Genomic DNA, 14,734 nt, shown 5'->3' with positions numbered 1-14,734 from the left:
AGACTTGCAGCCAAATGTTCTTAGTTCGTTTGATAACACACCAATGTTTGTTATGTAATGTACCATAATGTTTAAGAATGGCTCCAATGTACAGTATATTATAACGCCCTTTTTAGGCTGCTTGGCAAGTCTGCTGGTAAAAAAAGGCTTGACAAGTCTGGTTCATTACATGGGATATGAATCTTGTTTGTTGCATTGGCAGTGCAGTACTGCAATTTTTTGGAAGTAATAATTATGCTGCCATGTCATTGTATGTGATCTCAATACACAATTTACAAACCAACAATCAACTATCCTGCCTCCTTGTTTATTTGGTTTCCAGCATAAGATTAAGGGCTATTTCTCAAGCCGAAAGTGTCTTCAACCCCGCTAGTAACTTTCTTCCTTCGCTCAGCAATCATTTCCGTATATGACTGAAACAATCAAAATAAACGAAAATGAAGAGTATTGCATTTAGAACACAGTCGCCAAATTCTTGCTTTTGCTCAATGCTTATAGAATTATAGTGAGACAGTAGCCACTTTTATACGCTGTTTGCCCGTACCTTTGGGTAAGAATATAGAAAGATGTACCACCAAGCGCCAATTAAAGTGGCAGCGGCTGAAGTGGCTAACACATTGCGCAATATTACCCAGCTAACAGCAATCACAGACAGTCCAGTCAGGGTTATTGTCCACGGTTGACACCTGACGAACATATTAAACCAGAGAAAAATGAATTTTGAGAAAGTTACAAAGAAATTCTAGCTATGCCTTTAAATGTAGGTACATCACACAAGAACACTCACAATTCAGATAGCATTCTAGCAATGTCTTTGCCTCCTTAGATATAGGTATAATAAAATGTTAGTTTTCGTTTTTTTGGTTCCTATTGTGATTATGTAGGTAACATAAACCCCTTACATACCCTTGTTTTCACCTAGTAGGGCTTCTCACACAACATTGAATGATAAGAACTTCTTAAGCATCATTCACACATACAAACATAAGCTTAAATCATAAGACATTCAAGCATTAGAGTATAATACTGATCACATCGTTTATTTTCTATCCCGTTCTGACATAACTTCTAAATCCAATAATCATTATCACAAAATAAACATCAACAACAACACTACCACTACCAGTGACTTTCATCCCGTTACAGCTCCTCAATCAAATGTAAATGTCGAACCCTAAAATCTTCTAAAGTAACATCTACACCAACAGCTAACACTCGCTTGAAAATAACTGCTGTAGAGGATAACTGTATACAGAGACGAAATAATTGACAAATTCTGTTTTAATTTCCCTCTCTTATAACTCTTTTCAATAAAACAATCATTTGCATGAATACACCTCGTAAAAGGCACGGCCACTGATTTTCACCTAGTATAGATCCTCACTCAAATCTAGAAGTTCAGCGCTAAAATTTCTCAAATCAATTGTACTCTATCCCTCTCTAAAATCAACACAACAATGATTCATATGCATAAGAGAAGGATCAGGAGAAAAGTCTCCTTATTGTATCTGCTGCATAGTTTTTACACGAACGTGCAAAAAAGGTGCACCAGACACATGTCACCTCTAAATTCCCAATTGCAATTTCTATAATAAGACGACTTTTCTTCTTCTTAGCCTCACTCCGTGCTTGTAAAGCTCAAGGGGAGTTAACAACCCACGTATTAGACGTTTAGCTCATTTTACAGTTACTCAAGCTGGAACTCAAATATATTGTCCTTATACAGTTTATATACTTAAAAAATATTTTAGTAAACTATTATTTCAAATTCGAGCTCGATTAAACTCACTTCGACTAGGCTCGTTCCGCTCATTAACCCTAGATTAGCTCACTTAACACGAAATAACTAAACGATAATATTCCAAATACAAATAATTCCGACCTCAATAATAAACTAATCAAGCGCTAACTTCTTATAATATATACAGACTCATATATTTTATATAAATTTATACTCAGACCTAAGTAGCAGAATTAACTAACTAAAAACCGGAATTTTGAAAAAATAAACTAACCACGCCGGTTTCGTGTCCCAAACCGAGTCGTATTCGAGAGATAAATAGTTGAGATAACCGTCCATATCTTCAATAACACCTTCTTCATTCAAAAACTTTGATTTATAATCATCGTTACTCGGTTTTCCATTTGATAAATTGCTGTTACGAACGCGTAAGGTTTTGGCGCGGAAAGTAGATGTATGTAGTGCAGGCCAGAATAGGTCGCCGGAGTGATGAGATTCCGGTGACACGGTTACCCGAGAGAATGTAGATATAGATACAGATATAGGTGTTGCCATTATTATTATTGGATATTTTTGTGAAAATTGTGACTGTATATTGATTTTAGCCTCCAGTGGCTCCTGGCAAAACGTTACCGTTTTGGAAGTTAATGGAATATGAGAGATATAGTCCTTTAGATTTAGAAACGTTTATAAATTTAGTCCTTTATATTTATTTATATGTTTTGCTAAATGAAAGCCTACACGCTTTAGCTAAGATAATAAAAGAACATTGCAAGCATATACCCTCTTTCATCATCTGAAAGTTTCAGATTTCGAAAATTTGTTGTAGTATTTTTTGTCATCTCATCTTTAATAATTATTTTAGTTATTTATTTTTATTAGTTAAATAAAGTTATGTAAAACTATGATGACATCAGCGAGAGTCAATTTGATGAAATCGAGCGATATATTATTTTTAATTAATAATTTTTAATATATGATAGAACATATTATTGGATATATAATAGCTATTACTCCGTATTATTTATTTATTATATTAAAACTATCGGGTAAAAAGTGTAAATTTGTGATGAAAACAAAAAAGTGTAAATTAAAGTCAAAATTGAAAACAAAAGTCAAACATTAAGAAATCGATAGGCATGATTGGTTGATAAATTATTTGAGCAACTGTATTTGATTTAGTATAATAAAAGATATGAAGTAAAGATATGCATGTAGCCATGTAGGATTGTTGTATACAGTTTTTGCTTGTAGTCCAAACTAGCTCGAAACCTGTTTAATATTAGTCTTAGTTATATTTTAGGTAGGTAGACTTAAACTAGGAAACTTAGTACGAGTTGGACTAGAGGTAGTATATATATATATATATATGTAAAGGAGTTTGGTTTTCTTCAGTTTGTTAAGGTATTCAATAAAGGAGTTTGGTTGTCGAGTTTTATAATTAGGCTTTGCAGGGAGGTCGATCTAAAACTCCAACATATATATATGGCACGTACGCAGCGTCATTAAGAATATCCTACCACGAGAGATTATCATGGAGATCCTTTATCGCCTTCCACCCAACTTTATTGGTCGATTCAGGACCGTTTCAAAGGAGTGGTTAATTGTCTCTCCTTACAGACCCCGCATTCATAAAAACACATGAAAAAACCTTCAACCGAAATGATCACCACATCATCGTCTTCAAATCCTTGGATGTATTTAGTCCCTTCTATTTCCTGTCGTTTCATCAAAACAATATAGAAGACGCAAGACTATCACGACCAAAGAAATATGCTTTGCCTTTTGATTCTGATTATGGTGATTTGGATGTCATAGGGTGTTGCAATGGCCTTGTTTTGTTGTCTGCAGTTTCCAGTTGCGGCCTCAAAGTCTTAAAACATTGCCTCATTGTTTTAAACCCAACTACTAAAGATTTGTTGTGATTGCTGTTTTTATCAGGACCGTCATCTTATTGATCGCTCTAATAAACGCTTCTTGTATGGATTCGTTTATGATTCTTTTACCCATGACTACAAGGTTGTTACCATCTTTTACAAAAAACGAGATTGGTATTTCTATTATGAGCCTGCTGTGTATGTTTATAGTCTTAGAGCTAATACTTGGAAGCATGTGATCGATTTCCCTTATGAACCTTTCGGTATGGTAACGACTTCATCAAATGCGTTTATTGATGGTAATATTCATCGGTTAGCAACTAAGAAAGGTGATCCTGGTTACGAACAAAGAATAGTTGCTTTTAGTTTAGCAGACGAGACTATCAGTGAAGTGCCATTACCCAATGATAATATGATCACGCGTTCTTCTAGTCACTGCGAACTTGTTGATGTTGGTGGAAAGCTTGGTATATTCCGGGAATCTGATGGTATGGTTTGGTTAATGAACGAGTACGGGGTAAAAGAATCTTGGACTAAGATTAGAGTATATCATGGACTCCATAAGATTCCAACTGCTACTTTATTTCACAATCAAGATGGCAATAATAATATTCTGATTGTACGCCAAGATGTATTTATTGGAATAAACATGATTCGATTCGAGTGATAAAACATCCCCAATCGTCCTGTGGAACCTGTAAGAACATTAAAGCATAATTGCTATTGATTTCGGGTTCCCATAACAAGGTGATTGAGTAATAATGGGATGATAAATTCGGCTGAAACATGATGCACGAATTTAGAGAGGAGTAAACACACGAATTTGTGTGGGATTATGTGTGTGTGATTAACCTTAACTTAGGGTTAATTACCCTCTATATATAATGAGAGTAATTACACATTCAACCCTTTAGTATTTACACATTCAACCCTTCTGGTGTTTAATGTGTGTATCATTAGTCCTCTTAGTTACAATCACCTAATGGGAAACCCTATACTACGTCTCTAAGAGTAAATACGTCCATCATATATTTACCTAGACATAGGGATTTCAGTTATTGTCAATCATCATATCAGGAATGATACATGATCAGTGACGGTCACACTAACGTGGTTCCAACAGTATTGTTCATGTACAACCTTGAAGGGAAAGGTTGTCGTTGTGAATATTGTAAACCTACTTCTACATTATGGAAGGACTTGACTGCAAAAGCTATATGTGTTCAAAGCCTAGTCTCACCTAATAATTACGGCCGGCTTAATTATCAACCAATATATTAGCTACAATTTGACAATCCAAGTAAAGCTACATTACATTACACATATGGAAGTAAGGCTTATTCTACATGCAATACGGTTGAGATAACTCCAATTTTTTATTTTCTTTCTTGATTATTATATATAGAGATTTGAATACGTCTCAGTCGTTGAAGATGATGTAAGACCATTATCGCGTATATGTCTATATGTTTGTGTTTTCTGAGATGTAATAAATATGTTTCACCTTACATCTGTGGTCTTTCATTTGTTTTTTAATTGTATCTATTATATTCACTGTGTTGTAGACTTATAGGTATAGTTGTTTGTGTGCATCACCATCATATCATCCATGCTAGAATGACAAACAAACTACAAACTAATTGTTACAAACATAGATTGCATGTGAGCTGATCCAATCAAACAAGAGAGAGAACATATAGAAGTGATTTAATTGGTAGAAGTTGAGTTTGTAAAAATTTGTTTGTAAATGGCTTGTAAACCTAAAATTACTCATGTTTGAAATAAAGCTCTTATAAACTTTCAACCAAACATACCCATCATATTGATTATTGAGTCATGGTTGTCTTCCTTATCTAATTAGAAACTTAACAAGAAAGCAAAAATGAAAAGCTGATGGGCTGTCGAAAAAATTTTTCCTATCTTTCTGAATTCGACGTCATAAATGGCATAATAAACTAGCTATGTTTAGACCATGTCTGATGACTCCCAGGATAAACCTAAATCTCCGATAAGAAAGGAAACGATATATACTTATCAAGAATCTCATAATTTAGGAAACAAGATTACTTATTTTCGGAAAAGATAGACCCTAAGAGAATACTTTATGTATGGATTCAATTATGATTCTTTTACCGATGATTATAAGGTTGTTACCATTTTTAACAACCTTTATAATGTGCCTGTTGTGCATGTTTATAGTCTTAGAACTAAGACTTGGAGGCATGTAATTGATTTTCTTTATCATCTTGTTCATACGTGGATGAATATGTCAAATGCTTTTATTAATGGGAATATTCATCGGTTAGCTACGAAGGGTTCTGATAACGAACCAAAAATTATTGTTGCTTTTAGCTTAGCAGATGAGACTATCAGTGAAGTGCCATCACTCGATGATTATGGTGTTTTTTTTTTGTTTTTTGTTTTTTAATTATTGGATATTTTGTGAAAATGAGATTGTGCATCTGTAAATTTATGAACTAATTGCATTTTTGTCCCTGTATTATCATACTTTTTGCACATTTGGGCCAAACTTTTCCAAAGTCATAATTTTGGTTCCAAAAGTGTGATTTCTTCGCAAGAATGGTCCAGATATTTATCATATCTATATATCTAAAACATTCACCAAATTTATATAAATGCATATGTTTGATCTATATATATATATATATATATATATATTCAAAATCCTAAATCTATAGATGCACCAACTAGATCCATAGACCCACCAACTACCACCATAAAAAAGATTCGACCACCACCACCATCAAGATCCATCCACCTTTAATCGAAAATCACCATCGGTGTAGCTAGAACTCACCTTGTCGGAAACTCGCAATCGTGGAACACCATCGGAGTAGTTGTTGATATGACTAGTAGGATATATATATATATATATATCCTTCCTATTCTAATAAACTTGATGTTAAGGTATTCCAACATAGGGTAAAGTTATTTTGAGAACCTTTTTTTTTGCGAGAACCTTTGAGAACTTTTCAAATCAAGCCTAACCAATGATTGTTCTTTACATGAAAATTATTTTTTGATTGTTTTCTGAATAACTTATGTCTAATTTTAAAATTTATAATTGTGTGGAGGCATTAATTATCATCCGTTATATAATTATGTGGAGATTTAGATTCTTGATCACATGTGCACGTATATTGCTATGATCACATGTATGCAAGTCGATTGATCACATACGTTATACAATTATGTGGAGATTTTTTTATATAAAAAAATTTACATTATGTGTAAGTATACGAGTACACACATAAAAAAAATGAAAATATAAAGTAGTCAAAATTATATCAGTTTCGTATCTTGTTGAAAGGGGACGAAAATTTATGACGACTCATACCTTTCTTTCGTTTAACGACACTTAGATATATAAAAGTTTTTTGAAAGTTAGATGGAATTTTATTATTTTAATAAGAGGTGTAAAAATATGTGATCCAAATTTGTGTTTGCGTCTTTTTTAAAGCAGGTGTTTTAGTTATCCTTCAAACATTGTAAATAATGTTAACAACCATTTTGGATTGTTGTGTATGGTCGATTACATGTTCGATCAAGGTAACTCAAAACCGGTTTAGCCTTCGTTATATTTTAGGTAGTCTTTAAATTAGGAAACTTTAGTTTGTGTTAGATAGACTAGAAAAGAATAGGTAGAATATATATATATATACAACCTCCTCGGCCGATTAAATCATATCATCAAACAAACATATATAATAAATATACCATGGGTAGCTAGCTAAAAAACCAAGTATTTGGATATATTCGATATCTCTCCTATTTTCGTTTGGCTTGGTTTTTTTTTCCTGGTCCTCAAACAGATTAAACAAGAGGATCGAGGCAGGGTAATTATATTCTAATTATTGTTTTGGTTTAACGTTCGACTTTGTTAAGGTATTTCGATCAAACTTAATCAATTATGGGAGGACTAAAATTATCGGGTAAACGCAGCAGCAGGACAGATATCCCGCAAGAGATCATCTTGGAGATCATGTATCGTCTTCCGGCCTCATCTGTTGGTCGATTCAGGAGCCTTTCAAAGGAGTGGCGGTCTCTACTTTCCAAACCCTCATTCATAAAAACACATCAAGTTATAAATACCCTCAACCGAAATCACCTCATCCTCGTCTTCGAACCCATTGCTGCATCAACTGCTTCACTCTCTTTACTCCCGTTTTGTGAGAACCAGCATATAGAAAACGCAAGACCACCAAAGAACTATGTGCTTTTTACTGACGATGAATTGGATGTCATAGGATGTTGCAATGGCCTTGTTTTGTTGTCTGCATTTTCCGTTAGTGATTATGATGGTGCATTCTTTAACCATCACCTCATTGTTTTAAACCCAACTAGTAAAGAGTTTCTGGAATTACGATCTCCCAATTGCTGTTTTGATCCGGACGGTCCTCGTATTAATCAGTTTGAAGAATACTTACTGTATGGATTCAATTATGATTCTTTTACCGATGATTACAAGGTTGTTACCATTTTTAATTACAACCTTTATAATGTGCCTGTTTATAATTTGACAAGGTTGTTACCATTTTTAATTACAACCTTTATAAGACTTGGAGGCATGTGATTGATTTTCCTTATCCATCTTGTTCATACGTGGATGAATATGTCAAATGCTTTTATTAATGGGAATATTCATCGGTTAGCTACGAAGGGTTCTGATAACCAACCAAAAATTATTGTTGCTTTTAGTTTAGCAGATGAGACTATCAGTGAGGTGCCATCACTCGATGATTATATCATGCGTCCTGGTCCCTGCGAACTTGTTGATGTTGGTGGAAAGCTTGGTATATTCAGGGAATATGACGGTGTGGTTTGGCTAATGAATGAGTACGGGGTAAAAGAATCTTGGACTAAGATCTTATGCCAGGAGATTCCAAGAGGCGTAGATCGACTAGCTTTAATTCACAAGGATGATGGCAAAATTCTGGTTGTATACCGCAAACTGAAGTTGATATACACCCTTGATAAAAAAGGGCTTCGTAAATACTGTGATGCTAAATCTCGGTTATGGAAGGATTTGATTCCAAAAGCTATATGTGTCGAAAGCCTAGTCTCGCTTCATAATTACGGCCAGGTTCACCAATTAGCTAGAATATTTGACAATCCAAGCTAGTGAAACTATACAACATATATATAGAAGTAATTATTAGGCTTAAGTTTCAATTTATATTCTACAATTCGGTTGAGATAAATTCTGTTTCTTAGATAAATTATGTTGGGTTATATAACTATTATCAAATCAAATCACAAAGCACGCAACGGAAGACAAGATCTATGTAGTTTAATTAATTAACCAAGATAGAAAACGTGTACCTTAGATTGGAGAGAATAAAGCAAGAAACCTTTATAATAAGGTTTAAATTAAACCTCTCTACGATTGCACACACAACGTTGAAATGTATGTATGCTAGTACTTGATCACGAACCCACAAACCCGTTGTGTATCTCCCTTAATTCGAAAAACCATGAACCGAAACCATATGTTGTTGACTAACAAAACATGACATAATTAATGCTAGCATTAACTATTTTAAGTTCATGTGTAAATGTTGAAAACTACAAAACCAAAAATTCCTTTTGGTTTGAAGCTACGGTCGAACAAAGAAAAGGAGAAAAAGAGGAGAGGTTTTTCTTGTGTGAAGGTATATCAAACCCTTAGATTATAATCCTCTATATATAGGGATATATTTAGGGTTTCATAACTTGGTGACCAAGTTTAATCAAAGCCCTAAAAGGCTTCTCAAAACCGGCCCCTTTTAGGGAATTAGGGTCCAACACTAATTTTCTAATTTCACATTTAATCCTCCTTCTAATTAATTTAAATACAATTAATCCTTTAACTTATTTAAATTAATTATTTCGTGGTCAAACTAATTAATATACTACTTTAATATATTAATTAATAATATAGTTACATTCACGTTGAGGTGTGACCCCGTAAGCTTGAATACTTTCCGGACATACGTTCATTTTACGTGATCATATTCTAACAATATATTCTATCATTATATCATATATTATATAGATTTGACGAAGATGATGTTCATTACCATTATATATATCATCCATGTTTAGTGTCGATATGCTACTCTATGTAAGGATCGGGATCAAAATCTCATTTAGGTATGAAGTGTAGGAAGGATTTTGTCAGTGACGCGTACGTTTGTGATTATGATGCATCTTTTTGTGTAAGATGTATCGTAACCGTATCACTTCCAAAATCTTTTCTTTTAATCTCTTGTATTACAGTGAACATTGTACTAGGAGCTCCATCATAACATATATCAAATGAGCATATATAGATCTACGAAAATTAGTAAAATCAATGCGAATTCAGTTTCAGTAACTAACAGATCGAGAGAGTAGTTATCATAGTGAATCGCCACAGTCTTCCTTATCTAATTAGAAACTCAAGAAAAAATCAATAATATAAAGCTGATTATGGCTGTCAAAATTTCCTGTCTTACTGAATTATTTACCACGTTTATGCCAAACATGCCGGTTATTACAAGTAAAATTAATACCAACATATTATACCACTTTAGCTGAACGGATGACACTCAAGTTAATTAAAAAAGACGACATGGAACAGGTTACAAATGACATGAAGGAACTTACCTTGAATTAGCGGCTTGTCGTCATAGTAGATTGATTGCTGGGCAAATCTCCCTTGGCAGTAGGACTTTGTTTTCTTCAGTCCTACTGCCGAAGGAGTAGTTGCCCTGTAATAAATCCATACATTTGATCAGAAACTTTTACTTGATCCGTAGTATATGAAACAACATTGTGTCTTCAAATAGCATTATATAGAACGAAAAATCAATCTAGATATTCTTATGCACGAATATCCTTCACATAATTCTCAATGTACGACATTTTAACTACATTATGCGTAAAAGCATATGTCATGCTATTGAGGACAACTAGTACGTGGTGAACATTTGGTTCATTCAAACTAGCTTTTTGATCAATATGTTTTACCGACCTTTTATGCTTCAAAGAGACAATGCATTGTAAGGGCGAGATGAGCATTGGTACTATGAACAATGAGATATAGAAGAGGATATATTCTTACACTTTAATGAGTATCATAACGATGAGGAAAATGGAGAAAGTAAAGTTCCAATCCAAGTGAATATTGTCATGTCTTCATTATCGCTTCATGTGAAAAAAAGACCATTTATTTATAAAATTATAGCCTCTTTTTCTAATGGTGATCACCTTTTGTTATAAATAGTGTAAAATTATGGATTTTGATAATAATATATAGATTTAAGGGTCGTCATTGACACGTTATTTTACACGCATAAATAGACTAAATGGTCATACTTTATATATAAAACATCGGAACCTGAATTTCTTAACCATAAGTTAAAAGATTTTATATATATACGAGAACAAATATCCGCACGTTGCGGCGTTAAAATAATGAGGGTGATAGGTCATAGGAGGTTATATGTCATAGAGTGTCATAGTCAAATGTCTTAGCCATACGGGCTCCGTCGTCGGATTTAAAAATTCGTCAAAAATATATCAAATGACACCTCTAATGAAAGAGCATGAAATTTTAAGAACACCCATATAAGTTTTATAATTTATCGATGTACGGTTATTGAGATAAAAGATTTTGAAAGAATTAGAGGAATAAAATGATTTATGGAGGAGAGAGAAAGTTGTATGCATTGATGTATGATATATCATGCATTATCATGTGTACATTGTTAAAATTGAATGTTGAAAGTTAAAAAGTGAATTTGCTTATAATATAGTATAGATGATATACTAGATATTAGACCCGTGTCTAACACTGGACACGGGGGTTATGACATTATTATACGAAATGCTTGGATAACAATTAACTGCGAACATTATGGGGACATAAAATTAATTCATAAAAAGTGAAAAATTGTACCTTTATTTATATTAATCTCGAATGCAGTTTATATTGGTTTGGATTGAAGATTCAATTAAGATAATCGTAAATCTACCATTTGTAGTATATGATATTGGATGTGGGATAGGGATTTGTGTTTCCTATTGTATTTATGATTTTTAGAGTTCATACTGTGTATTTTATTTATACTAAAAATTAAATATTCATATTTATAATTTATAATTATCTAATCTTGTATTATACATATGGATGAATAGTCGACTTTATATTTTGTTTATAAAATATTGCTATAAATTTTTAATAGTTTTTAATAACCTAATATTTGTCTTTAGGTTGAGTTGTAATTATTGGATTAAAATTATCAATTTGATGAAATTGAGCGATATGATTGGTCTAAGTTATTAGTTCAACTCTTTTACAGAATATATTAAGATTAAAATTAAGATTAAGATAATATTAAAATAATAATTATAAAAAATTAGATACTTAAAAATATAATAATTTATAACTAATGTGATAGTTATCCTTAATTAAATTTATAATAATTTATAAGTAATGTAATTGTTATCTTTGTTTAGATATACTTAGATTAAATGGTCGGCATTGACATAGTCATATGTTTAAATATATATCTTGTATTATATAAAAAAAATTCAAGAAAAGTCAAAATTGAGAATTTAGAAAAATCGAGAGATGTGATTGATTAATAAGTTATTAGAGCAACTATGTTTTAGTATAATAAAAGACCATACTACATACTTGAAATTAAATTTGTTTTATAATATAGTATAGATATAGATAAATGCAATTAGCTATTCTTTAGGCTGTCAATAGCAAAACTCTAGAATTATTAGTTAAATCTTTTGTATCGGTGGATAGTACATGAAAGTGAGACTCTTGTTAATTGAATAATTTCAGAGAACTTGAAACTTTTTTTAGCAGGACATGCTTACGTTTCCTTCAGTAACAAAGACCGACGACAATGATGATTTGCCTGTGATCCGGTCCATGGGATAGATATTTCATGTTTAGCATAAATTGTTTGCATGTGATTCCTTACGTTTGATGCGCTATTCTTTGGATATTACATTGGAATTTGGCAAACTTAAATAGAAACTGTTCTTATAGAACAGATTTCAACATGTAAGAAGTAACTAATGATGGACATAAAATTGAGTTTAGAGCTAAGATGAAAACATGTGACAAAATAGAAAGATTATGGAATCCATCTTTTGGAAATCATTTTCAGTAATTAACTAAATATAACACTCTAAATTATATTAGACTTTTAATTACGAAAGAAAATGCAGATATCATAAACACAATAAATTACAAAAGGTGTGAGGCAACGAGGTAATTTACTAGAAAAGCATCCAGATCTTAAAAAGGTTGAGAATATGCCAATAATCTTGAACAAGGTTCATCGTAACAGGAATTATACCTTAGCATATCCAATACTTGGAGTACGAAATTTGGTGGCTTGAAGGTCAGGGTAGTGCAACAAATGGAGTATGCCTTCTCGATATCCTTGCACCATTTGACTTTGACTTTTTACCTGTTACCCAAACCCGCCCATTTTGCCAGCCCTAGGAATAACCTAAGATATATGTCACAGAATCTAAGACGTGGTGTTATTCATATTCTTATACGTTTAAGAGACCATCAAAGCCTCGGAGGGTCCATTTATCAGGTCGATCATCTGGTTTTCCCCGTACTTCAGAAATGCAAAAAAACTGTACAACCCAAAATACAAGTTATATGGTGTTCTTAAGCTAAAAACTCTCACATTGGGAAAAATTCTCAAAGGGCATAAACAGTCAATCCTGCCTGATATCAAATCCAGATAGCTGGTGCGTAATGTTTCACATGTAGCGTTACAGACTCTATTAGAAAAGACTACAAAAGCACCTTGTATATTGTGCTATTTTTGTCGGTCGTTTGTTGACTTTTTCATGTATAATTTACAGTAATTCACAGAACATTGCACTAAAAAGTTGGTTGGGACTGAATTAGATTAGTTACACCATAAGGAATATGGGCAGTTTTAATATTAAACCAGCCTCAAGGTAAAGTGCAATGAGAGACTCTATCTGTATGATCACCCGAATTGCTTTTACTGAAAACATATAATTGTTCCAGTATATACTATCTAGTACTGTTTGGATTTATATATTATTTACTTTTCCCATTGCCCATTGGTAGCTTTTAATAATGCGGATAGGTTGTAAATGGGTTTCGAAGGTCAACCCACGTATCAAATATGTTGTTCGTGTTGACTCATTTATGACCCAAACCCAACTATTTTGTGTGTCCAAAGTTGCCACCCTTAGTGGGGGTATGACTTCGCCATCCCACCTTCTTTGTATTCAGCTTATTACGGGATTGGATATCATTAACATTGACATTAGGTACTAATGAATGATACATGTAAAAGACCAGCTTAGTAAAAAGCAAGTATTGATCAATAAACTTCTTTTAAATTTAAACTTTATCTTATTGTATTTTGAACAATGTGTATTATTAATCTTAAATTCAATACAAGGGTGTTTAAAACATGATAATGAACTAACATTGTACCCGCGCAATGCGGCGGCGGTGACGAAGACGGTGGTTTAGTGGTGTCGGTGACGAGTGGTGATTACATCGACAATTGGTGTCGAGTTGTGTAACCGTGTAAGTTGATGTAATGGTGATAGTGAAAATATTTTAGAAGATAAGGATGTAGAGTGTAAATTAGCAATATAAGGGTTTAAAGTGTAAATTAATTCATTAAGGGCAAATTTGGTAATTTCTAACAACCCTTTCCACAAGGGTAATTTAGTACTTTTACATCTAACTATTTTTAACACTTTCTAAAAATAAGGGTCGATAATTATTATAAAGGAGTATAGAAGTATAGATATAGATAAGCAGACTTGAGTTTTTTTTTTTTCTTAGGGAAAGATGGTCAAAGAGCAAAATGTCCTAATAAAGTCTTGTATTCTCAACAAACCTGCATTTTGAGCAACGTGTCTTTGTCCTTCATTTAATCCACACCAGATCTTCCTTTGACCACACTCTACAATCCTCTACTGTTGTTGACCAACTACAAGAAATACAATCTAATTAAACATACATAATTATTTATAGCTTATAGTAACATATTTCCATGACAAAATGTATATTAACTAAAGAGACATCATGTGGCACTTG

At 32.8% G+C, this 14,734-nt stretch overlaps 3 protein-coding genes and 1 pseudogene across 3 annotated transcripts; 3 read left to right on the top strand and 1 right to left on the bottom strand.

Moving 5' to 3' along the window:
- Nucleotides 1–134: 134 nt before the first annotated feature.
- On the bottom strand, nucleotides 135–2,327 carry LOC122606749. The gene is made up of 3 exons (XM_043779608.1): nucleotides 2,016–2,327; nucleotides 545–686; nucleotides 135–413 (listed from the first exon to the last, which is right to left on the bottom strand). Exons 1-3 carry the CDS (start codon nucleotides 2,294–2,296, stop codon nucleotides 330–332), a joined length of 507 nt encoding a protein of 168 aa, XP_043635543.1. The 5' UTR covers nucleotides 2,297–2,327; the 3' UTR covers nucleotides 135–329.
- A 609-nt stretch (nucleotides 2,328–2,936) lies between these two features.
- Nucleotides 2,937–4,899, top strand: LOC122609403 (annotated as a pseudogene).
- Nucleotides 4,900–7,549: 2,650 nt separating this feature from the next.
- Nucleotides 7,550–8,212, top strand: LOC122609401 (F-box/kelch-repeat protein At3g23880-like). The gene has a single exon (XM_043782449.1). It carries the CDS (start codon nucleotides 7,550–7,552, stop codon nucleotides 8,210–8,212), a length of 663 nt encoding a protein of 220 aa, XP_043638384.1.
- A 39-nt stretch (nucleotides 8,213–8,251) lies between these two features.
- Nucleotides 8,252–8,761, top strand: LOC122609400 (F-box/kelch-repeat protein At3g06240-like). The gene has a single exon (XM_043782448.1). It carries the CDS (start codon nucleotides 8,252–8,254, stop codon nucleotides 8,759–8,761), a length of 510 nt encoding a protein of 169 aa, XP_043638383.1.
- Nucleotides 8,762–14,734: the final 5,973 nt, after the last annotated feature.

The sequence above is a fragment of the Erigeron canadensis genome, chromosome 7, assembly GCF_010389155.1.
Source record: "Erigeron canadensis isolate Cc75 chromosome 7, C_canadensis_v1, whole genome shotgun sequence".
NCBI classification, from domain to species: Eukaryota; Viridiplantae; Streptophyta; class Magnoliopsida; order Asterales; family Asteraceae; genus Erigeron; species Erigeron canadensis.
The sequence above is the reverse complement of the archived record's forward strand: the minus strand, read 5'-3'. Positions and strand labels throughout refer to the sequence as shown.